Genomic DNA, 24,946 nt, shown 5'->3' on the forward strand with positions numbered 1-24,946 from the left:
GCTTGTCCAGGTCCCTCTAGATGGCATCCCGTCCTTCTGGTGTGTCAACTGCACCATTCAGCTTGGTGTCATCTGCAAACTTGCTGAGGATGCACTTGATGTCGCTCTCTACGTTGTTGATTAATATGTTAAACAGCACTGGTCCCAGTATGGACCCCTGAGGGACACCACTTGTCACCGGCGTCCATTTGGACATTGAGCCATTGATCACTACCCTCTGGCTGCGACCTTCCAACCAATTCCTTAGTCACCGAACAGTCTACCCATCAAATCCATATTTCTCCCATCTAGAGTGAAAGATGTTGTGAAGGACTGCGTCGAAGGCTTTACAGAAGTCCAGATAGATCACATCCATAGCTCTTCCCTTGTCCACTGATCTAGTCACACCATCATAGAAAGCCACTAGGTTGATCTGGCAAGACTTGCCCTTGCTGAAGCCATGTTGGCTGTCTCAAATCACCTCCCTGTCCTCCATGTGCCTTAGCGTAGCTTCTAGGAGGATGTGTTCCATGATCTTCCCAGGCACAGAGGTGTGGCTGACAGGTCAGTAGTTCCCAAGGTCCTCCTTCCTATCCTTTTTAAAAATGGGCATGAGTCAAGAGCTTACGGGTAAGAATTAAGGAACAGGCTCATATGGGTGACACTGTTGTGGGTGTTTACTACAGGTCACATGACCAGGAAGAGGAAGTCAATGAGACCTTCTACAGACAACTGAAAGTAACCTCATGATCACAGGCCCTGGTTCTCATGGGGAACTTCAACTGTCCTGATATCTTCTGGAAAGACCACACAGCCGGGCACACAAGGTCCAGGAGGTTCCGACAGAGCACTGATAATAACTTTTTGACACAGGTGGTGGAGGATCCAACAAGGAGAGGTGTGCTGCTGGACCTTGTGCTGACAAATAGACATGGACTGGTTGAGGATGTGAAGGTTGGGGCAGCCTAGGCTGCAGTGACCTTGAGATGGTGGAATTCAGGGTCCTGCGTGGATGAAGCAGGGCAATAAGTAGGATCGAAACCTGGAATTTCAGGAGAGCTAACTTTGGCCTCTTCAACAACGTCCTTAGAGGAGTCCCATGGGTTAGGGCTTTAGAAGGTAGGTGGGTCCAAGAGAGCTGGTTATTACTGAAGCATCACTTCCTCCATGCTCAGGATCGGTGCATCCCCATTAGTAAGAAATCAAGCAAAGGAGGCAGGAGACCTGCATGGATGAATGAGGAGCTTCTAGCAAATCTCAAATGGAAGAGAAAGGTCTACAGAATGTGGAAAGAGGGACAGACCACTTGGGAGGAATATAGGAACATTGTCAGAGTATGCAGGGAAGCAACAAGGAAGGTTAAGGTCCACATGGAACTAAATCTGGCAAAGGATGTCAAACACAACAAGAAGTGCTTCTTCAAGGACATCAGTAGCAAACGGAAGACTAGGGAAAATGTGGTGCCACTGCTGAATGATGTGAGTGCCCTGATGATGGAGAGTACAGAGAAGGCGGAGTTACTAAATGACTTCTTTGCTTCAGGCTCTACTGCTCAGGCTGGCCCTCAGGAATCTCAGTCCCTGGAGGTAAGAGAGAAAGCCTAGAGAAAGGAAGACCTTCACCTGGTCAAGGAGGATCAGGTTAGAGATCATTTAAGCAAAGGGGACACCCACAAATCCATGGGCCATGATGGGATGCACCCAGAAGTCCTGAGGGAGCTAAGTCACTCTCCATTGACTTCCTGGAGAACATGAGAAGTGCCTGAGGACTGAAGGAAAGCCAATATCACTCCAGTCTTCAAAAAGGGCAACAAGGAGAACCTAGGGAACTACAGGCCAGCCAGCCTCACCTCCATCCCTGGAAAGGTGATAAAACAGCTCATTCTAGATGTCATCTCTAAGCAAGTGGAAGAAAAAGTTATCAGGAATAGTCAACATGGATTCACCAAGAGGAGATTATGCTTGACCAATCTGATAGCCTTCTATGATGACACGACCAGCTGGGTAAAAGAGGGGAGAGCAAAGGATGTTGTCTACCTCAACTTCAGCAAGGCTTTCGACACTGTCTCCCATAACATCCTCATAGGGAAGCTCAGGAAATGTGGGCTGGATGAGTGGTCAGTGAGGTGGATTGAGAATGGGTTGAATGGCAGAACTCAGAGTGTTGTCATCAGTGCCACAGAGTCGGATGCGCATAGCTAGTGGTGTTCCCCAGGGGTCAGTGCTGGGCCCAGCCTTGTTCAACTTATTCATCAATGATCTGGATGAAGAGTTAGAGTGTACCCTCAGCAAGTTTGTGGATGACATAAAACTCGGAGGAGTGGTAGATACACTGGAAGGCTGTGCTGCCATTCAGCAAGACCTGGACAGGCTGGAGAGTTGGGTGCAGAGGAACCTGATGGAGTTCAACAAGGACAAGTGCGGGGTCCTGCACCTGGGGAGGAACAACCCCATGCACCAGTACAGGCTTGGGGCAGACCTGCTGGAGTGCAGCTCTGTGGAGAGGGACCTGGGAGTGCTGGAGGACGACAAGTTATCCATAAGCCAGCCCCTTGAAGGGCAATGGTATCCTGGGGTGCATTAAGAAGACTGTGGCCAGCAGGTCGAGACAGGTTCTCCTTCACCTCTACTCTGCCCTAGTGAGGCCCCATCTGGAGTACTGTGTCCAGTTCTGGGCTCCCCAGTTCAAGAAAGGTGAGGAACTACTGGAGAGAGTCCAGCAGGAGGCTATGAACATGATGAGGGGACTGGAGCATCTGTCCTACAAGGAAAGGCTGAGGGAGCTGGGCTTGTTTAGCCTGAAGAAGAGAAGGCTGAGAGGGGACATTATAAATGCTTATAAATATCTGAAGGGTGGGTGTCAGGAGGATGGGGCCAGACTCTTTTCAGTGGTGCCCAGCGACAGGATAAGGGGCAACAGGCACAAAATGAAGCATAAAAAGTTCCATCTGAACATGAGGAAGAACATCTTTACTTTGAGGGTGAAGAAGCATGGGAACAGGCTGCCCAGAGAGGTTATGGGATCTCCTTTTTTGGAGACATTCAAAACCCACCTGGACGTGGTCCTGTGCAGCCTGCTCTGGATGAACCTTCTTTGTCAGGGGGATTTGACTAGGTGACCTCCAGAGGTCCCTTCCAACCCCTACCATTCTGCGATTCTGTGTGATCAACAAGTTATGACGAGAAGAGATCACAAAAGTCCACTATAGTTTCTGCTAGTTAAAAATAAACCCAAGACACCCTTTCTAGATTTTTTCTTGCTATTATCTCTGAATCTTGAGATTTAACATTTAGCCTTACTGCAGCGCTTCACATAAAGCAGACATATCTGAAGAACAAAGTTTCTCCCAGAGACGAAGAACGCGCGGCCTGATACATTAGTGATTGGCGCCTTGCTCAGTATAATTGCTCACAGTTTCACTAGTCTGAGTTGTCAAGGCTCAGATTTGACTCAGAATAGATCATAAAGGTCGTTATTATCTTAAGCACTAGCTCCGTGTGTTTCAGCATTTTGATTGGAACATCTGCAACACAGAATATGCCAGAAGTCTTTTCAGAGGATGAGTTTACAAATGCAAACATTTTGGTTTGACAAAGGCATTATGCAACTTAGTCTCAACTCACAAACACAGTTCAAGCTGAAATAAACCAGCTAGTGGGATGTTACACTTGCTTTCAAACCTCATCAACAACAATGTGCAGTACTATGTAGTTTTCGTTAGAGTGAGATTCAGCACATTTTCTTGTCTCAGCTTTACATGGGTTTGTACATAACGAACCTCATTTAGAGTTTGACCCCAACTGCAGAATTTCTTCCTAAATTTGGTGCACAGGTCATGAAAATTGAACCCCATATATTACACAAACACACAGTGAGAACCTGTGTGTGAGGAAGACTCATGAAACCATCAACACCAACAAATGACTACAAATAAACAAGAAGGCAGAATTAAACTAGTTCTTTTAAAACATTTATAATCCTCTGTGAAATATTTGGCAGCCTTTTAGAGAAAGGACATTGACATAGTCCAGAGAAAGTCAACAAGAATGATAAAATTTGATTGTTAACATTCACAGAAAGTCTGGAAAAACGTGAATACCATAAAGTGAAATCTAAGCTTTTAAATTCTTCAAATGGTGTTTCATAAAGGAATAGAGCAAAACCAACAGTATCACTCCAGGAACAAGACAGTGCATTTTGCAGAGCAATAATGGAGCAATAATGGAGTTCCCTGTGGTTTTAGGAGTAAGAGCTCTGTTAGCCTACCTCTATGGTAATGTGCTGCTTAGAACTGAGGAACCCCCGGCCCAACTCTGAGCTTTTTGGCATTTTTACCTAGAAGTCAGCATTCCCTCATTTATACAGATGACACCAGTATCCTGACAGCACTGGACTCAGATCCAAAGGTTCAGGTCAGTAAACAGGGAGTACATCCAAGTCCTTTCAATTACTTCGTCATTTCAGACATTTTAAAGATCAAAAAAGCACAGGTAACTGAAAGGACAGATCAGGTTTCTTTCCTCCTCTAGAAAGTGCTGCAGTTGTGCACATGCAATGCCATGCTTACCCAAGGAGGGCAGGATGGACACATATACCACAGGAAAATTGTATATATCTACAGTGAGTGTGTTTCCTGTGTACTGCATCACATTTCTGAGGATGTATCCTATTTCTCCTTCTCACCCTTTTCTGTCCTTACTCTGGGCCTTATTGAATGTCATTATTTTTACATTAAAGGGAATTTAGATTGAAAATAACCGTATGCCACTCTGCACGACCCTTTGCTATGGCTGGATCCTGGTGTAAGAGCTCTGACATTATCAGGCTGATGACAAACAAACCGCTCGAAATTCCAGCACTCCCAGGGCAAAGAGCTCCCTACTTCAGCACATGGTTGTAAGTGACCCAACAAACTCTACCCGCCTGATGAAACTAGACTGAAATGTTCTGTCCTTCTCCTTTTGGCCTTCATTTCTGGCCGCTAGACAACCTCTGCTGCTGTAAATTTCCACCAACTCATTTAAATGACTCAGTTTTGAAGCCCCACCTTGTCTGCTAAATTCAGTAAGTGCTGAACATTAAAAAGAACAGGGGCAGTAATTTTTTTTCAAAGTGAAAGCAGGAGTGAGACATAAGGAACATATTAAGATGACTGAGGGCACCCCTACTCTGTGCAGTGGAGTATGGCACAGAGATCCCCAAACTATCACTCAATCAATTAGCTGCAGAACAAGCAGCAATGTAACTACATCAGAACCACACTGTTTGTGGGCTAATTAGCCTTGCGAAAAGCACCACATTAACATAGTTACAGTGTTTCCAAGACCAAAGATCCCCGGTTTTGTGGCTAAATCAAAACAAAAGTCTAGTTGCGTTAACGCAAAACTTTGAAAAAATGGTGGGTTTGGCAAAAATAACAATTAGAAAACCCCCAATTTGTTTAAGCTAGTCACTGTGGGCATTTTTTTGTAATATGCAAGGCTAAACTCATACGGGCGGAGAAACAGCCCCCAAATCCTTCTAATGTCCTCCATAGCACAGTCTTGGCACCTCTGCAGAAGAGTGCAGTTCACTTTTCTTATCTGTTTCACTGTGCGTGAAAGTTTGAACTAAAGCTTTGTCTCCTACTCTAAGCAAAGGTGGAGACCCATTACATTCATCCTTTTCCACCAGTTCCAGTACCCAGACAGCTACTGGCCACAGAGAAAGAGACTGACACTGTGATGATGATTAACAAATTCTTTGGAGAGGTTTTGGTTTCAGCTCTTAATCCAGCACATATTTCGGAGGAGCAGTTTCAAAGACCAGAAGAAACCACCCTGAATTCCCTGCAGCCTACGGCAAAACAAGCTCCACATGAAACAAAGGACCATGGTTCAAATTCCATTCCCAAATCTGGCAAAGAAATAACTTAAGGAAAGGTGCTCTTTGTCCTCCCACTCTTCATAATGAATACTCTGACCACTGTGTTATGAGTGTGGGCTCCCAGGGCTAGCACTAGATCCTTTGAATATTGTTTCTGAATTTATTTTAAGAAGGTTGCATCCAATTTACCCCACTACCACCATTAATCAGTCAAATGCCCACTTCTGACGATTCAGTTTGTCCCCCTCAAACATTTGTACAAATATATTACTACTTCATTATATGAAGCATCTTCAAACTGCTCAGTTCAGCCCTGCGTCTGTGTCCTGTGATTAGGAGCAATGGCATTTCAATACTAAAAAATCCAGCACTAAAAACATAAGCTCTTACTCCAAGCACTCAGCTAAAATTTCTAAACTGACAGTAATCACAAAGCCTTCAGGTGCAAGTAGTCATCAGCTTATAAAAGCCATTTATATTACATGTCTGCTCATTTCCATGAGCTCCCCCCCCGTGATTAAGGTGATGTGTACGTACAAGCTGACAATTTTGTTTTTTGCATCAACAGAAATTTTGATATATTCATGGCTTGTGTCAGAGTACGGTAACACCAACAGCATAACAAACTAACAATAAAATTAGATGGAGCCTAATCATCTCTAACAACCGTGTCTGTTTACGTGAAGACATCATGCACAGAGTGCAGCCTGCTCTCTGCCCTTGTGTTTCCCAAGGGTCCTCAGATGCTCGCCAGGAATGAAATACAGGCTAAACTGGTGAGCAGCAAGGTCCAAGTGCCTTCTCTCCTTAAAATCCCATGTTGTGGTCCCGTTGCTAACTGGTGACACACCTTTCTGGGGACCAACCTGTAATGTCCTTGCTGTGTTGGAAGGCCTATGTCTTTTGTTCAGTCAACAAGCTCATATGCATATATGAGGTCATGAGACTGCTTCCCTATAAGGCATCTATAAAATGCTTCATAACAGGTCAGACGACCTTCCTGTCAGCAAGGGAGAGCCATGGAAGATCACCATTAACCTATGGGGCTAACCCCACAGGAGGGAGGCCTGCCGGAATAGTGTAGTGCTACCTGGCTTGGGCACATAGACTCATAATACAACCTTGAAACAGAATTGACCACAAATGAAACTTTTTTCTTTTTTAAATATGCTGAATATCTCTAATTAACCCCTTTTTCCTAAATCAGCATGATTTTTTTAGTATTTCTCCCAGTATGAAACACACCTTACCGCCGCTTGCGGACTCTTACTGCTGTTGAACCGTGCCATCTGCTGGCTCTCTGCAGGAAGACGGACTGGGGGGAGCTCAAAACCACGGGGTGCTCCCCGGGCTGAAACGGACCTGTAGAGAGTCTCCTGCCCAAATTCCTGTAGGAAAGGATGGCCCTGCTTATGCCAGGCGGAGTCTCAACTATTTCCGGCAAAGGAGATTCCACCATGACTCCGGGCAGCTTATTTCAACATTAACTCTTCTCACAGTGAAGTATTTTTTCCTTATATCCAGACAGAATTTCCTGAGGCAACTTGTCTGTTGCCTCTTGCCATGTTGCCTGTGCATCTTTGTGAAGAGTGCCTCCATCTTCTCTAAAAATACCTTTTAATGTTTTGATATTTGATATTCGATTAATTAAATATTTGAAGAATGTAACTAGCTCCCCCAAGCCTCGCCTCCTCTCCTCTCCTCTCCTCTCCTCTCCTCTCCTCTCCTCTCCTCTCCTCTCCTCTCCTCTCTTCTCCTACTCTCCTCTCCTCTCCTCTCCTCTCCTCTCCTCTCCTCACCTCTCCTCTCCTCTCCTCTCCTCTCCTCTCCTCTCCTCTCCTCTCTTTTACTAGATGACTTCTTTTAAGGCACATGGCCCTATTCACTAAAGGTCTGTAAGGCAAGTCAGGCCCTCAGCTGCAACTTTGGGCTACCAGGTGCAGGGTTGATGAGACCTTTGAACAAGAAAGTGGGTTTTCACCTATTCCTGCAAGATGTACTCTTTGTGTAATGTTAGCAACAAGCAAAAGCAGACACAGAATAGTCAGGTTTGAAAGAGACCTTCAGAGAATCATCACATTCAACCTCCTACACAAAGCATAGGCCCAGCTATGGGCAACTGCATCACAATGTGAACAAGTAAGAATGCAGTTTGTCACCCTATGGAATAATATCCCATTTCAAATAGAATTCAGATGGTACATGATAAAAAAGTTATTAAACCTAAACCAGCATAAATGAAATGCAAGTTTAAACACACTTCAGTGGTAATATTTTAAGGGACTTGAGGCTAGACCCCATGAATATTCCCTTTACAAAGAACGAATTATTGTGGCAAGCCCTCAAAAAGTAGTTTCGATATTATACTCTGCATACAAAAAGTTCTGACCCTCAGTAATTTTGAATTGCACAGAAAAAGAATGAGGGAACAAGCGAGATTCTGTGGGTAAAGAGAAGTTTTCTGTATGTAGTGAAATTAGACTGCCACTTAATATACAGAACAGTAAGTAGAGTATTGCAAAGATTTCACAGGTCTTATAATGTGAAGAAAAACACACAATACCAAAGAGATCATTTTCACTGAAAAGTGAGGGCTGAAATGCAGGATAATTTAAACCATGATTTGAAATTAAGTTTTAAAATTAGAATACAGAAAAGCTTAAGACTACTAGGACTATTTTCCATGTATACTTGAGTTGTCTCCTTCACTGGTTTCCATTACACCAGGCTCAGGAAATGGTTCCATCTCTTAGCCTAAATATGACTTGCTAAAATGCACAAGACGGTGCATCATAAATATCTAAATAACATGGTTTAATGGAAATGTGTTCAGATTTTTTATGCTTACGTTTTTATCGTATTAAAATAAATTGCTTGTCTCATTTTACCTGGCTTTTTATTCACTGTTTATGTTAGAGCCACCTTAATCATAAATTATAAACACCAAGGTAGTGCTTTGCAGCTGATTTAATTAACTAAAATGTATTTCGAGTGTGGTGGATTGAAAAAGGTCAGTTTATCAAAACATTCAAACTTAAAAATTTTATGGTTCACTAGCAAGGCTAATACAATTTGTAAGTAACTAAAGATTATTTATTTTGCATGTCTACGTGCACTTTGGAAGTTTTAGAATTAGTAGCTCTCGCCCTCTGCATCTAATTTATTTGGAAGAGGGAAAAATTTTGTATTATTCTAAATCCCATGTTGTTTGAGAGCTTGGAATGAACAGCTTGCTGAGCTGAAATAGTTCACCTGAAACGAAGGAAAAGGCTCTCTCTGAACCTGCAGGAGAGAACCCCTGTGAAATGTCTGCTAATCCTATGAAATGAAGTGGTGTTTGGCCATCTTTTGTACAGTGAAGGCCAGCAAAGCCTGCTGCAGTGTCCTTACGCCAGCTGGGGCAGGGGTGGAGGAAGATGATGGAATCTCTCCTCAAAGACGGTCCACATAGCAGAGTGGGGGTAATCTAGTCCTGCAACAGCTTACCCTGACTGACATGTGCCCATCACCCTAAGGCATTTGCCTGACACCTCTCCTGCCTGCCTTGACCCCACTTTCTGCCCTGCTAGTTGTGCAGCCTGTGATGGTATTCCTTTCCCCATGAGCTGCCCACACCCTTACACATGGCCATACAACGCCCCTTCTTCCCTGCCTCACCCTGAGCCTCTGCCTGCTGTCCCACTAGCTGTCCCTGCTTTGCATCCAGCGACCATGCCAGCTGCCCAGGTCCATGCCTGCTGTCCCACCACCTCCAGCAGCTGACAAAACCCCATGCCTGCTGTCCCCAGCCAGCTGCTGGGACATCCTCCACTGCTTCATACCCTACTATGGCCCTGTTCACACCCCCACCAAGCCCCTGTCTACCACCACACCAGATATCCCAGACCTTACTTTCTACCCTGATAGCTTCACAGAACCCTGCCAACAGCCTCACCCGCTGCCCAGGACCGTGTTACTTTCCCCACCAGCTGCCCGATCCCCTGCTCAGGACCGCAGAAGACCTTGCCTTTGCTCCTGCAAAGCCCCTGCCTGCTACAGGCAGATACTCCTGTAGCTACCTGTTCTTCTGTTCCATCTCCCCAATCCTTCCCTGCTCCCTGCTATCCTGCCTTCCCCACCAGGCCTGTCACTATCCCTCCTCTCTCCTGGTCCAGCCTATACCACATCATCCTGTCCTGGTCCCTCTGCATCCACCCCCACCACCCCAGGATGTCCCAGTCCCTCTTGCTCTTTCCTGGCTGAGTGCAGTTCTGTTAAACTGTCTCACAACAGCTCTCTTTCTGAAAGGCAGGGTGGTTTCTAAGGCTTTAAAGATCTGCTGGGGGAATAAACCTTGTATTTTGTCACTGTGTTACAGAAAGCAAAGAAAATACATATATCCTCAGTACAAGCACAACTGTTTGGAACACAAGACACATGTTTCAAGCGTGGAAAAGTAATCAAAGATCCCTAGACCCTTTATGTCTCTTCACATCACACAGAACAAATGTCTACAGCTAATTCCATACATTTTTTTATTTTCTTCCAGGGAGAAATTAGATTTCACAGTTGAAGGATTTGAGCTCCATCCAGCAAAGAGGAATAGTACCATACCTTGCAGTTCTCGAGGTGGGCAGAAATTTGTACACAGCACGGGCCACTCTCTGCACTCTCTGCCCGACAGAGTGGTTAGTGCAAGCATGTTCTGACCCAGCACAACAGAGTCTGCTCATGGAGGAAGGGCAGTCTGGGCAGTGAAAAGGCAGTACGACACAAACACATTTTATTCCTGGAACTGCAGCCTCATTCAAAAAAAAAAAAAAGTTTGAATATTTCATTTGGCATAATTTCAGCTGTTGTAATTTCTTTTCCAAAAGTGGAGAATCAAGAGCATTGTGCAGTGGATCTGGACAGGAAGTAGTTTTGCTGGCAAGATTTTTTTTTTTTAGAGTTTGAAATTGTTTTCTATCTCAAATTGTAATGAGAAGTCAAAATCTGGAAAACATTTTTTTAAACTTGAGCCAGGGCACTCCAGTAATGAAGTGCTTTGTATACGCTGCAGTATAAGCAGCTGCATCCTCAAAGGCTGAATACACAGTATTCTGCCTCAGAGAAACTAAGGGATGTAGTAATTTTTATAGGCTTGTTTGAGTGTTATAGGTGTTTGTCTTAACCTACACCTTTAACCTTCTATTGCACACTTGGATATAGGTCGTGTGCTTGCTACAAGTCCACAGACAAGGCAGAAGGCATGCTGTTAGACCACAAGGTGATCCAGTATGTCATTTACTACACAAGGACAAATCCAGAGACATTGAGTTCCTAAATTTAACAGAACATTGTTTTCAGCTAATTAGTTTAGAAAGAAGAGTATGTGTTTTTTCCCATATCAACAAAACTTAAAATGTTGTAAATATTTATAATTTTGTTTATTAAATATGTTCAATAAATCTTGTAGGAGTTTACTGTTTATTTAATAATTTGAATTTGAGAAATTTAATATATCTTCCTGCATTTTTTTAATACTGTTTGTTAACAAATAGCTGTTGCAACGTACGGTTTACATAACATAAGGTTAAAATGAAACTACATATCTTGATAAATCCTTTTGTCTCTACTCACTTCTTGATGTGCATTCAAAGCACAACTTTGTCAGACCCGGAGGTTGTTTTCTTAGTGTCTCTACAAGTGGAAATGGAAGTACTCGGCCTTTTTTCTAAGCCACACTGAGTGTAGAGTGCAGTCACTCCATGTGCCTTCAGCTGATACTCTCTGGCCTCTCAGTGGTCACAGTGTTAGAGCCAATGTGGATTAGAAACCTAGTCTCACGTGAGCAATGTTACCAGCCCTGGCAGTTCAGGTAATTGATCTGATGAATTCAAGCAGCAGTTAATTGAGAGATTTTTGTAAAGATCACATAGTGACAACCCCAGAAAAATGACCTGCAAATAGTACTTTAAAGTAAAGTAGTTGAAATTCCATCTCACCCATCCTTTTTTTCTGGCCTCCAGCACCTCTGTGAGCTCCAGGAGTTTCAGTGAGCTGGAGCTAAAGATTAAATGTTTCCCAGCGTAAGGAAAAAAAAACCACGAGTCGTTACAAAAAGTAGAAGTTCTTAGTGCTCCACTGTGGGAATGACATGATTTTTACATTTTCTATCAAACCTAGTATTTTAATTGCAAAGACAGCTTCTCTAAGCTACGTTAAACTAACTCCTAACTTCATACTAGTTGCTCCTACAGTCAGTCAGGGCAAGTACCTACCCTGTAATGCCTAAAAAATGTCCTAAAGTGGGGTGGCTGTTTCTCCTTTCCCCTATATCAGAGCAGCCATCTCAATGGAAAGATTTCAGCCCCAACTCTTCCTTTATCTACTTCAAGCCTGTATCTCCTTCAGACGTCACATGTCATGGCAAGATTGCCTTTCAGCTGACTCACCAGTGGCACTACCATGCACTGGTCTGTCCAAAAGGGAGTTGGTAGAAGGTGTGAGTATGCATCCTGTCCATGGGGAGGGTAGCCAGAGACTCATGCTGGAGTGATGGCTGGTAAAGCCCTCCTTTTCCTCCTCAGAGTGTTCCTACTAGGTATTTGTTGTTTTCTGGGTTCAGGTAGGATTCAGTGGATAGATTAAGCGGGTGTGATGAGCATCATGCAAATTTTCTCTGTCTGCTGGGTGCTCTGTAGTGAACAGGGACATAACGAAGTGGGTAGCTTAGCACAACACCTCCCTTGGAGCTCCAGAACATACAGGGCAAAGGGCGTGACCTGCTTTCTTCACATTTGGGTAAGATAACCTGAAACCGTATTCACTTGTAGAAACGTGATGGATCTCATCCTTCCTGGCATTTTCTGCTGTATGATTATCCAGGCTAAGAAAAACTACATAGATAGAAGTACATACGTATATACATGTTGTGCAATGACTTTTTTACTTTTTGATCTTTTCTACGTGTCACTGTTCCATAAACGTACATTTGTTTCAGCTGAAAGAAAGAAATGGGAAGTTTTCAGTTCAGGGACCACACCTGTCAACATTAGATATGTTTTTCTGGTCTGTAAATAGAAGGGTTTTCTTTCTTGTTGTCTTTGTCTTTGCTGCTGTAATGACTTCTGTGGTATGCTGCAGATGTAATACATTTGTGCATAAAGCAGACTGTGCTCTTTGCCAGAAAGGGTGCATGGCTTCAGAAGGAAAGATCCTCAGAGAACAAAGTAACAGAGACTTCTTGTTTAGAACTATAGTATATGTGTACCTTAATTTTTGTTTACCATGATTGTTTTTACTCAGTGATTAAGCTAAATGACCTCATTTGTTTAAGCAGGATTAAACACATGCTTTGTACCCATATTTTACTATAAAATTTTATAGAACATATAGAGAACAATGGCTCAATATATTCATAATTACAGTTTCTATGCTTGGTGTTGTAATGTTATTATTAGTAGTAAAGTAATGAAAATTAATAATAAAAATTAATAAAATAATAAAAAGAGAAGTAACTGTGATGTTCTTTTAGGGATATATAATGGAGAAGAAAACAATTCTAGAAGAACTTCTTTTAAAGAAGTCACAACAGAAGAAAAAAATATCGCCAGTTAATTACAAGAAAAGGTTGTTTGTTCTGACAAAAGCAAACCTTTCTTATTATAAATATGACAAAGGGGTAAGAAATAATTTTTTTAAGTGAACTGTTCTAAGATTTTCCAGGGTCACCTTATTCCTTCAGTTTTCTTCTGTGAAACTTGATTAGACATTATGTGTTAGAACAACAGGTGTACTTTGTTTTGAGTAGAATTATAGGGTATCAAATCCTGGTTTCAGTTCAGGAAAACACTTAGCCACAGGCTTAAGAGTATCTCTATTCACAACAGCTCCTACAGTTGTGCTTACCACTGAGCATCTGTTTCTGTCCTTACGAAGAGAACTGCAGCAAGTAATTAACGTTGGCATATGTTTACACATTGTCCTGAACAGGGATGTTTTCCTTGTTCATGCTTCCCTCTGAACTGATGTAAATAACTGGCTTCAGAAGTTACTTGCATGAGGCATAATTAGCTTATAGTCTCATCCCTCAGCTGCACACAGCAGATGGTTAAGCTATCCTTGTTTCCTAAGGAGTGACTCTATATCACAAAACGTTGGCTTTTTACTCAGAAGATCTCCCATCGGGAATGCAAATATATGTCCCAGACAACTTATTTTAAAGTTTTTCCTCCTTTTCATGCATTTGGACTCCTCCTGTGAGTTACATCCCATTACAAAACTGCAGGGAAGATCTGTGAGAATAAGCTCCATTGGGCCAATGAGCCTGTGTGAATCCCATGAGGTTCAACAAGGCAAAGTGCAAGGCCCTGCATGTGAATCAGGGCAACCCCCGCTGTCAATACAAGCTGGGGGATGGGGGGATTGAGAGAACCCCTGCCAAGAAGGACTTGGGGGCTACTGGTGGATGAAAAGCTTGACATGAGCCACTAATGTGCGCTCGCAGCCCTGAAGGCCAACTGTATCCTGGGCTGCATCAAGAGAAGCGTGGCCAGCAGGTCCAGGGACTTTTACTACCTTTCTTGTAAAGTTTAACAAACCTGAAGCTATGGCTTATGCAGACTGAAACATGAAATTGCACAAAACAGTCAAACTAAAATACTTTTTATTTTGTTAATGTTAGTTTTTAGTCTGTTGCATTTTTTCCCTCCTAGAAAAAAGGAAGCAAAAGGGGGACAATTGAGATTGAGAAAATACGATGTGTTGAGACAGTGAATCTTGAGGAATCAACACCTCGTGAGAGACAATACCCTTTTCAGGTTAGCCATGAAATCTTTCATTTACATTTCATGTGAGATTTTCCAAGCATCCTAAGGTTACACTGATCGTTCCTATCCGGCGTGGTGATATGTGATATTGCTGAGTGCTACAGATATTTACAGCAAAGAGAAAATCAGTCCCTATTACTGATGTGATTTTGCTGAAATGTTTTCATTGACTGTGACAGAATTTAGACCAAGTCTTGTTTCTTTTGTGTTGAAAGATCAATCAGATATTTGCTTTAATACGATCTGGAATATACAGATCACTACACTATGTGTTTAGCACTTATTTAAAGTCAGAATTAAGCATTTAAAAATTCCTATTTCAATTGTCCCTGCCTATTTCCACTACTTTTTTTTTTCATCAACACCAAGTGCAGGATTTGACCCCTGACTGCCTGATTACCATTCAAACGTGCCACAGTCACGAAATCCAAGGCTATCCTTTGTGCATGTGTCAGAAGATGCAACTGCACTAAGCACTACACATGTTCAAGAATTAAATGTGATGCAAAAACCGTAACTTCAAATTTGCTGCCTTTCATCTGTTTCAGTTGCCCAGCTCAGGTTCCTCCTAGAGCCTCTATCAATCTCAATTCTATGGGCAGTGGGACATGCAGATGTGAGAAGCGGCCGCAGATCCCTTTCTGGAGGGCCGCTGCCAAACAATGCAACCGCAAGGAGCGGGCTGCTAGAGTGAACAACAGGGTTGCTGAACAGTGCATTAATTCATGGTCCTGCAATAATTGCCATACCCAAGGGCAACCTCATGAGAGGTACTTCATATTTCACTGCCTGGTTGATCCTGGGTGTCATTCCTGTCTTGCTTTCCTTCTTCCTCCCCCAGTTCTCTGGCACCGAATGACACATTTATGTAAAATCAGTGTATTTATGTCAGTAGTGCATAACTCAGTTAAGTGGGCAAAAGAGTGTGTGCTATAGTTACAGGATGGGGGACTGTTCTGGGAAACAGTATCTCCAAAGAGGACTTTAGGGTCATGGCTGCTGAACATAAATTCCTGGTGTGATGCTGTGGCTGAAAGAGCTAATGGCATCCTTGGACATGGAAGCAGGCACATACTGAGTAGAAGCACTCGATATGTTTTGACACTAGTGTGATCACCAGGAGAATATTGTGTCTGGTTCTGGTGACTATAATTGAAGAAAGATGTTGTAAGCTGAAGAGAGGTCAAAGGAGAGACTTGACAATGACTGATAGATTGGATGGATAACACGTTAAAGAGAAAAACTCACAGGGCTCCACCATTTAAGTAAATACAGAGACAGAAAGCAAATTAATCAGTCATGTACACTTAGCAGTGGGAGAACACATGTAATAATGAGGGCTTTTCAGTCTAACAAACAAAAGCAATAAAGCAGCATTTGAAATTCAGTGCAGGTGACTGAAGAGCAATGTACACAGGGAAATGAAACCCTGACTTCACATAGACACATGCACACAGTCAGCCCCGTACTGCACATGAACCAAAAAGCAAAGCAGAAGTTAGCAATTATTAGGTAGGCATCAAATGAAGCTAGCAGAAGACAGGCTGAAAACAAGTAAAAAAGCTGACTGTTCATGTTATGTAGCTGAACTGTAGGGCCGCTTACTGCAGAGATTACTGTAGGGCTACTTGCTTACCTGTTGTAGGTACTAGTCATGTGCCTAAAAAGGCAACTGGATGAATTCATAGAAGAAAAATACCTCTTAAGGGTATTAAGTATAAATGCATCACTTGGATCAGAATTCCCTGATCACTGTACAGCTGCCCTGAGCCCATATTCTGCCTCGGTGTTTGTTACTGGACACTGTGAGAGACAGGTTCATGGCCTCGGTGAGCATTCGGTCTGAGCTTGTGCAACACGAGCCAAAAACTGGAAGACTAATCTGGAAAAACTGAAGTGGAAAGGGAGAGTTTATATGAGGGCTACAAGGTCTTTTGTGTGTGGAAAATGGCAATATCCAGAAATATTTGATGCTGCGCTGTGTTTCTGCAACTGTGCTTTAGGACACAAACCACTTTGGTTAAGATGGTATATATTTTTTATATATGTATATGTATATGTATACCTATATCTATATATTTACTTATAGGAAATAGGAAGCATTTATATGAAATGACAATAATGTTAGTGACATCTGAGAAATGTTACTAAGTTGTGGAACTTCAATGTGGATCCACAAAGCTTATTTTTTTGGCTCCTATCTGCTTCCCCTTTCCCCTCCTGCACAGCAGCATGTTTTCAGGCAGCACACTCTCACCATGCTGGCTTTCCCAACCTCTTCCAGATTGTGTACAAAGGTGGCATTCTCTATGTCTATGCCACCAATGAAGAGAGCCGGGAGCGGTGGCTTGCAGCTTTGCATAAAGGTAATACTATTCCTTCGTGTATGAAAATATTCAAATAACATGAGGAGAGATAGGAAAATGCTTCTGCCCCATCGTTTTCTGCAATTCTTTGTCACCTGTTTTTAGTCTCAGTCATACTCCAGCAATGACTGGTTGAAACACATGATATTTTCGAGAATGGATTAGAAATTTTAAAGGCTGAAAGCTTTAGTAAGAAGTAAGCCAAAATGAAGCTTATTTTTATATTTTTCATGGGCAATTGCTCATCTTCATCATACGTTCAGCCTTTACCAATGCAGGTTAACAGAGCACAGCCATTCCTGATGTGGCTATTACAATGCTTACCTGCATGAATACCATCTAGATATCCAATATTGCTAGTGCTTATTCCTTTCTTTTTTCCTCTTTTATTTTTTTCAAGGAAATTTCCATTGTTTTCAATGAAGCAAAATCACAGTCACGCAAAGTGTAAGTTATAAGCAGAAAACTGTGTCCCTGCATAACTCCAGTGAAGGCAAAAACCCCACATTGAATAGGGCAGCCCTCACACATGCTGGCCATTGCAGGAACAAAAACAGGCGATCTATAATGGACTGTGAACAAATATCCTCCCTGATTTTGCTTGCAAGCCTGTGTATGAGCTATCTATCTGTGACTCCCTTTACATATACAGAAGTGAGAGTCTGTCAATTAATCTGGCACTGTTATGGAGAATATGGATGAGAAACAGAATGTGAAGCATATGGCAAACTAGCTACATTAAACCTTCTAGAAACCAAGATTTTCAGTAAGATCTTTTAAAACAAAATTTGTGAATAATAAGGTTGTATAAATGATATATTTTGTAATGCTCATGAGACAAATAATAGCACAAATATTCTAATGATTATAAACTTAAAAAGCATATAAAACGCGTTTGTCACCAAGAGCTGCCCTGATCCTTTTGCTACTCTCTCACATGCTCAAGAATCTGGGGTTTGTTGCGGTTCACTGCAGCAGGACCGAGAAATCCAGTCCTGAAACAAGCAGTTTTTAAAGTCTCACTCTACACCTTCTACATTTCCTTTAGATACAGAACTAACATATCACTAGCACAGTGGTAATACTGGGGCCATTTTCCAAGAGTAAACCAGTGCTTTGAATATAAAATAGATATTTCTGTGACAGTGTGCTTAAAGAAGAAATGTATTTTAACAAATACATTGTAGTTTGGATAGGTATTGAGTATCTGTTCTGATACTGAGTATCAGTGAATATGATCTTCGTACAGTAGATAGTTCTAGGAAAATATTCAGCATATTTTGATACATGAAAACATTTTCTTCTAATTAGTTTTATTACTGATGGTGAAATCTTTACCAGATCCGTGACACATCCTGTTTTATCTTCAGGTGTTTCGTTGAATTGTACTGTACCTCCTTCTTGACTTCCAGGTTTCTTTCTCAAAGAAACAGGTAGCTGGCAGGGGATGAATTTCAGACTCAGGTTTGCATAGAGGAATGTGGTACAGAGATAAAAATGTGACCAGAATGTGTGCCTAGACGTAGGAGTCAGTAAGCACTCTGGGGTCCCATGGTTTAGTGCAGCAGACTCTATTGATCATGAAGAACATTCCCATTTTGCAGCCTGTCATGTTCTCTTTGGTTTCTTTGTGCTTTCCAGAAATTAAAGACAATTCTGATTTACTGAACAAGTACCATAAAGGATTCTTCATCAACGGGGAGTTTCTCTGTTGCAACCAGACCTGTAAAGCAGCCCCTGGATGTACAATTTGGGAGAAATGTAATGTGTTCTTTTATTTGTTTGATTAGTCTCATTTATATTTTTGACAAAATTGTCAAATCATATGTGCATTTAAGGCAGTGCAACCAATATTAAAGCTAATCTACTTACACCTTTTCATTCATGTGATAAGCTCTTTGTAACATCATAGTTGCTATGTGTTGTAGCATATAGTATAACTGGGGGAAGTTATACACTAAATTATATCTGCACTGTTTGATAAAAAAGTTAGTGACATTTTTGCCTACAAAACAAACCAGGTGGAATTGTTTTCTAAATAGTAGCATTATTATTTATAATTATTTTTCTAAATTGTACCATTATGCTGTAAGACCTTCCTCAAAATGGGGTCCCATACTTTGGATGGGTAGGAACAATACAAGTTCAGCATGAGAGTGTGTAAGAATGAATCTGAAATAATATCATTTCATAACTAAATAGAAGTAAAACTATTATGTTAACATATAATTATATTTATATGATTTCTTTTTCTAAACAGTGTGATTTAACTTGCAGCAGATTTTTTTTTTATTTCAACATGCTTTTCTAAAGTATTTTTGTAGAACTTAGTCACAATTATTTAGGGGTTCTAGTTTTTATCTGTAAAGACTGAGAAAAATTTGTTTCACATTTTCAAAAGAAAATTTCCACGTCTGTGTACATGCTTAACAGTGAAAGGCAACATTTAGGACATGTAACAGCAGTTTATGAGTATTTGGGCTGTGATTAAACCTTGATCTTAAGCATTTACAGTCACAATCAAAAAAGCATGAACCCAAAATTAAAAGTTCAATCCAAAAATGAAGGTGTGAGCAATTAAGAACATGATTTAGATCTGTGAGACTGCCTGTAACAGTATAACATTTGCTTTTGAAAATTGAAATTAATGATATAGGCTTATCTACTATTACGACAGGTTTCATCATTATGGAACACTAAATAATGCAAAGAGTTGTCAGCTGATTTGTAACAGTAGTTTGAATAGCATCATCTAGCTTCAAAACCACTTGTTATAAAAGCAAATAACGCCAAGAAACTCCCTGTCAGTGGCAAAGACAAGGAAATACCTCATTACCAGCCATGGAAGGCTTAGCCAAGAGAAGGATTAAAAAGAGAATTTTTGTATATTGAATGCTTCATTTATGTCTGAGATAATAATGCACGCAGGATGATGTGCCGTATCTACTTTAAATTTGTTCCTAAATAGGTTCCTGAGGTTGCTAACAGAGATGTGTGGAGCAACAGGGAGACTGTCTATGTAGGGATGACTCCAGACAGCCTCAGCCTTGCAACTGGGTAATTGAAAGCAGTATTTCTTAATTACTGCTTCATAGACTAAAAGTGTCAATAAAACAATTTAAAAAATAAATAAATAACAATAAAGCATACGTGCGTTTCCCTCTGTATGCAATCAAATAAGCTAGCAGAACTGGGAAAACCACAGAGCTAAATACAACTACAAATTTCCCTGAATTTTGTATTTTGGCATAGATGAAGACATGGATGATGGGGTGTTTTTAAGATACTGAGATGGTGCTTGAACTAAAAGAAGGCTGGAAAATACAGAACTAAAGTGTGTCGATAAGTCAGGGAGGTGAAATGTCAGTTGTCATGATGCTGTTGCTGCCACTGTATAGATCTGCAAGTGAGAAAGCCTCAGGAGATAAAGCTTTACTTAAATCACGCTTTTGCCTTTATTTCTTCCTCTCTTCTAGATGTGACTCTGTGTTGCACAACTGAGTCTGTGAAACCACTGCCTCCAGTCCCTCAAATGCTGGTAGGTGAAAATATTTGAGTATCTGGCTACAGGGAAAGCACTGGCATCCAGATCATAGGGAGGACTGTGGGATGGGATGGAGAATTGCAAACAGCCACTCACTGGAAGCTGATGTAGACCTGTAATTTACAGTGCAGTTTCAGCATCCTTGTGTCATCATCCCCCTCTTCCATGTGCTATAAATGGCAAACTGGGAAAGTCTCAGCCACATTCAGTTCACTGTAACATGCTGGTGGCAGTACGGGTTACAGCCCTTGTAAGGATGTCTTTTACTTTATACGCTTATTTCCAGTGGGATCAGGGAATGCCATCAAAATTAGCTCTCTAGTGTGTAGGAGGTCCCCATTCCTACGGATGCCAAAAAATCCCTGCCACCGGCCTCCCCAGTGAAAATGCTGCTCACAGTACTTGCAGAAAACATTGCAGCTGAAGATGTAAACAAATATAACTGCTTTGTATGGGTGAGAAGTGGTGGATGAACTGCATTTATCTTAGACAAGTCCCAGGTTGTGCTGCTCTGGGGTCGGGTCAGGAGTACAGATGGCTGGACAGGAATGCTTATTTAGTCCAAATTTACAGAGACAGCCTCTAAGTTAATGAATTGGGAAGTGCATCTCAGCTCTTAGTGTCCTCTTGCCTATATCTTGACTTCATATAGGACAGAAACCCAGGAGTGTGGTGTCCCACCAGCACCCACTGAGACTTGCTGTCTGTATGAGAAAGCCAGGCTTTCACAGACCCAAAGAAAAAAATAAGGACACCAGAATGCCAAAAAGCACTGCTCGTGCTCAACCCAGACTGAGTCCTCCAGCAGCTGCTAGATGAAGAAGGGCAATATTTGGCAGGGTTAAGAATAAAAGCAAGACTGGAAGATCTGCTTCTATGCTTATTTCCTCATCTATCTCCTCCTGTACAAACACAAGGGCAATAGTGGTATCTTTGACCTTAATTTTACTGCCCAGCCTAATTATTGAGGTTTGTAGCTGGGAAGGACCTAACAATGACAAGAGAATAGAAAAGAACAAAGTGGCTTAAGTTATGATGTTTTTATCTATTTAAAAAAGGACGAACAGTATGGTCTGTCTGTGTATTCATAGATCATTACCCCAGCCTCCTCTCAATTAAACTAGATTACGTTTCAAATCATGGCATTTTTAAAATTGTATTTCCTGCTTTATTTTCATTTGACTTCTGTTCTGTGTCTTTAAAATATAGTCTGGGTCTATTTCCTCACCTCTCTCTGTTGATTAGAAAGTAACTTAGAGCAAAAAAAAACGAAGCTGGAGTTATTCTGTATACAGCTGACATGAACAGTCAGGGCTTTAAGAAACACATAGTATATCAAGAGACAGAAGATAAAATCACAAGAGCTGTAAAGTGGAGCTTCAAGAAAAGTAATAATAAAACCTTGGAAAGAAGCATGAACAAAGAACCTTTTGACATTTTTTGTGATAATGAGATTTGAAAGTAACAGCATTGTGAACATGCAGCAGCGTAACTTGTTTTGAATACCGTGGTTTGTTTTGCCTGGCTTCCATCAGAAGATACTTTGTCTATCTGGAGAGATCATCAGTCATTCAAATCTGCTCCTGAACATGCTGGCTTCTGCTAGGCCTTTATAATTTATTATTATAATATGCTTGAGTTCAGAGAAGATATTTTGAAAGGAAAATTTAAAAAGCAGGGACATGACAGTTTTTGGATGGGTACTTCTAAAACAGGTTTAGTAATTGCTGATGTAATAACTACAACATCTGGTTAGAACAACTTGACTCCATTTTCCCAAGCCATATGATATCATCAGGTTAAGAAGGCTAATACTGACTTCTCATGGTGAGGAACACTTTATAGTCACAGAGCTGCTTCTTTAAGCTCTCAGCACGTTTTTACTTTGCCCTTTCATCCACTCAGTTTGATCACCAGAGGTGCCACCGTACCCCCAGCTTTCCTTTTGCCTGTCTTGGTTCATGTCCCTCATCTCTCCAGCCTCTGCGAGTCTTGCTCCCTTGCTTTCTTCCCAAATGACCAGAGGCATTGCATTTTGCATGAGGCATTACTTTCGCACGCTTACATCCTGTAGCTTTGATGCCACTGTCCCTTTCATCAGTTCAGCATTATATGCCTAGTCTCCCACAAAGGAGCTGGTTCCTACAGAGTGATGCAATTACAAAGAATACTGGGCACAAATATTCTAGCATGGGAAGTAGAGGGCACTTCCCCTGTGCTTTGGTAACAGCAGGAAGCAGAGCAGGAGCTTCCTGCCTGAGAAATTCTTTCACCGCTTTAGGTGCCTGGCATCCGCTGTCTGCAATGGCAAACAGTTCACATAGGTCAGACCAGCGCTTCAGCAGATCAGGTAGAATTCCACTGAGTGCATACACGAGTCTTCTCATGCTTATGCACTGGACAAGTTTTATGGAAGCTGAAATGATCCAGCACATGCCTCCAGCGGTATGGTAGGGATGCAGTGCTGCAGATGGTAACAGTTCCCCATATGCACATCGTACTGCATCTCAGACTGTCACCTATGGCTCTTTCTAGATGACAGTGGCACAGTCATCAACATGAAAACCACAATAATATCACAGCCAGAATAAAGGAAATAATAAGTTCCCCTCAGTTACTATTAGGAAACTCTCCTGGGCTCTCAGCCAGTGCTGGAAATGGAAAGCTGTATATATGGACGCAAATCAGGACATTAATCTGTACCAGGTTACAGATGAAGTCCATCCAGAATATTGCAACAGACAAATACAGATCCAGTAGTGAAACTCAAAGGACTCAAAGGGATGCAAATCTGATGTGATCATCTTTGGCTGGTTCTTTTCCCTGGCAGGTTGGACAAAGCAAAACTCATTTCTGTGATAATAAACCTTTATACCATTTACTTTGGCCAACACTTTGCAATTTCTCCTATTCACACAAAAAGACAAAACTCCATCAGAGGGAGACACTCTGATCATTCCACAAGCAAAACATAGGAAATCAAGAAAGAACAATTTAATCTCCAAAAACTACCAAAGCCAAATATCAGAGGTCCACATCAGCTCATAAACACATTTGGTGAATATCAGCTTGCTCTAACATCACCAGATGCTTTAAAGAGAAAACGGTTTAATCTCTGTCTTGTAATTTTCTCCATCTTTCTGAAAACTGCAGGCAAGTCTAGTTCTGTCATTATTCCACAAAGCAAATGGACAGTCTAAGACCTGAATCCTGCCTGACACAGGCCCTCAAGCTATCAGCTGCTTTCCACCAGAGTCAGATAAGACAAATAGAAGCCACCCTTATTGGGTTCAAGTAGTAGTACTTGATAAGACCTACTTCTACTCAAATGAAGACAACTCTGCTGTGAGTGATACCTCTTTAAAGAATGAGTATCTCCACTGGAGTTTGGAGAGATCAGATTGAGACTTTGTGTGTTTGCAAGAAGAGACCATGTATGTCTTCTGGCTCAGTAAACTCAATCAGACATTCACTTGGCTCTTTGGTTTCTCCTTGTTTAAATTAATCAAAAAATGTCAGTAAAGAGGAAACAAGTAAACATACAATGCCGTGGTCACTTGGACTTGACTTCAAGGAATCACAGTCTGCTTCAGGACACTTGGAAATTTTCCCTGGCATTTCATTACAGCGGTTTTCAATTATAAATAGCTGGCATTTGGACCCTCTTCTCCTAAGTCTTTCTTATTTTCCCTCATCCTTTGCTGTCAGTGTTTCATGTGTAGTTTTCTCTGCTTTTAAAGAATTGTGATGTCTGGATTTTCTCAGTTATGACATTTCCCTGATTTCTAAATGTATTTCAGTGCATGAATTTGCCCTTTTGCCTATGGTTAGTCTGATGTCACCTAACTTTAATGCCAGGCTTCTCATCCAAGTTATTTGTCTAGACCTCCTCAACGGTCAGTGATGAGAAGTAGACACTCATGTAGGATGACATATTTCATATGAAGATATACGTCAAATATAGGCAAGATGAATCCTGTAGTTACATACCTACACTTGTTTAACCCTGCACGGCTAAAGTTCGGCACCAGGGAGTGGGATTCCTTAATCCAACATGCTTAGCAGAGAAGCATCAATAAAACATGGTGAGGAAAGGGAATGATTTAGAATGAACATAGCTTTTTGCTTTCAGTGCTTAGTAGTAACAACTGACTAATGCTTGTTGCGCTTCATGGTAATGTTACCTATTGATCAAAAGCAATTCAAACAAACAAAGTTATTTCATAGTATTGTGATGGGGTCTTTTGACACAACAGGACATCACCGCACTTCGCTACAGTAAAGCACAATTCAATGATGTGGTGTCCAAAGCCCAGGAATTGCAACTGTTCATTAAGTAGTATCAGCTTCGGATAGGTGGCAGGCACTTGAAAGGACTCAAGTCTGTCATGTAATCCTGG

General features: G+C 41.6%; 1 protein-coding gene across 1 annotated transcript in view; it reads left to right on the forward strand.

Annotated features, from left to right (window-relative positions):
- The first annotated feature begins 13,351 nt into the window (after positions 1-13,351).
- The window catches only part of BMX (BMX non-receptor tyrosine kinase), a 28,561-nt gene continuing 16,966 nt past the window's right edge, over positions 13,352-24,946 (forward strand). Inside the window, exons 1-5 of the mRNA XM_075410908.1 lie at positions 13,352-13,489; positions 14,523-14,627; positions 16,921-17,002; positions 18,644-18,763; positions 20,479-20,540. Of these exons, the coding sequence (XP_075267023.1) occupies positions 13,352-13,489; positions 14,523-14,627; positions 16,921-17,002; positions 18,644-18,763; positions 20,479-20,540 (507 nt within the window). The remainder of the gene's footprint in view (positions 13,490-14,522; positions 14,628-16,920; positions 17,003-18,643; positions 18,764-20,478; positions 20,541-24,946) is intronic.

This window comes from Opisthocomus hoazin, chromosome 1 (assembly GCF_030867145.1).
Source record: "Opisthocomus hoazin isolate bOpiHoa1 chromosome 1, bOpiHoa1.hap1, whole genome shotgun sequence".
NCBI classification, from domain to species: domain Eukaryota; kingdom Metazoa; phylum Chordata; class Aves; order Opisthocomiformes; family Opisthocomidae; genus Opisthocomus; species Opisthocomus hoazin.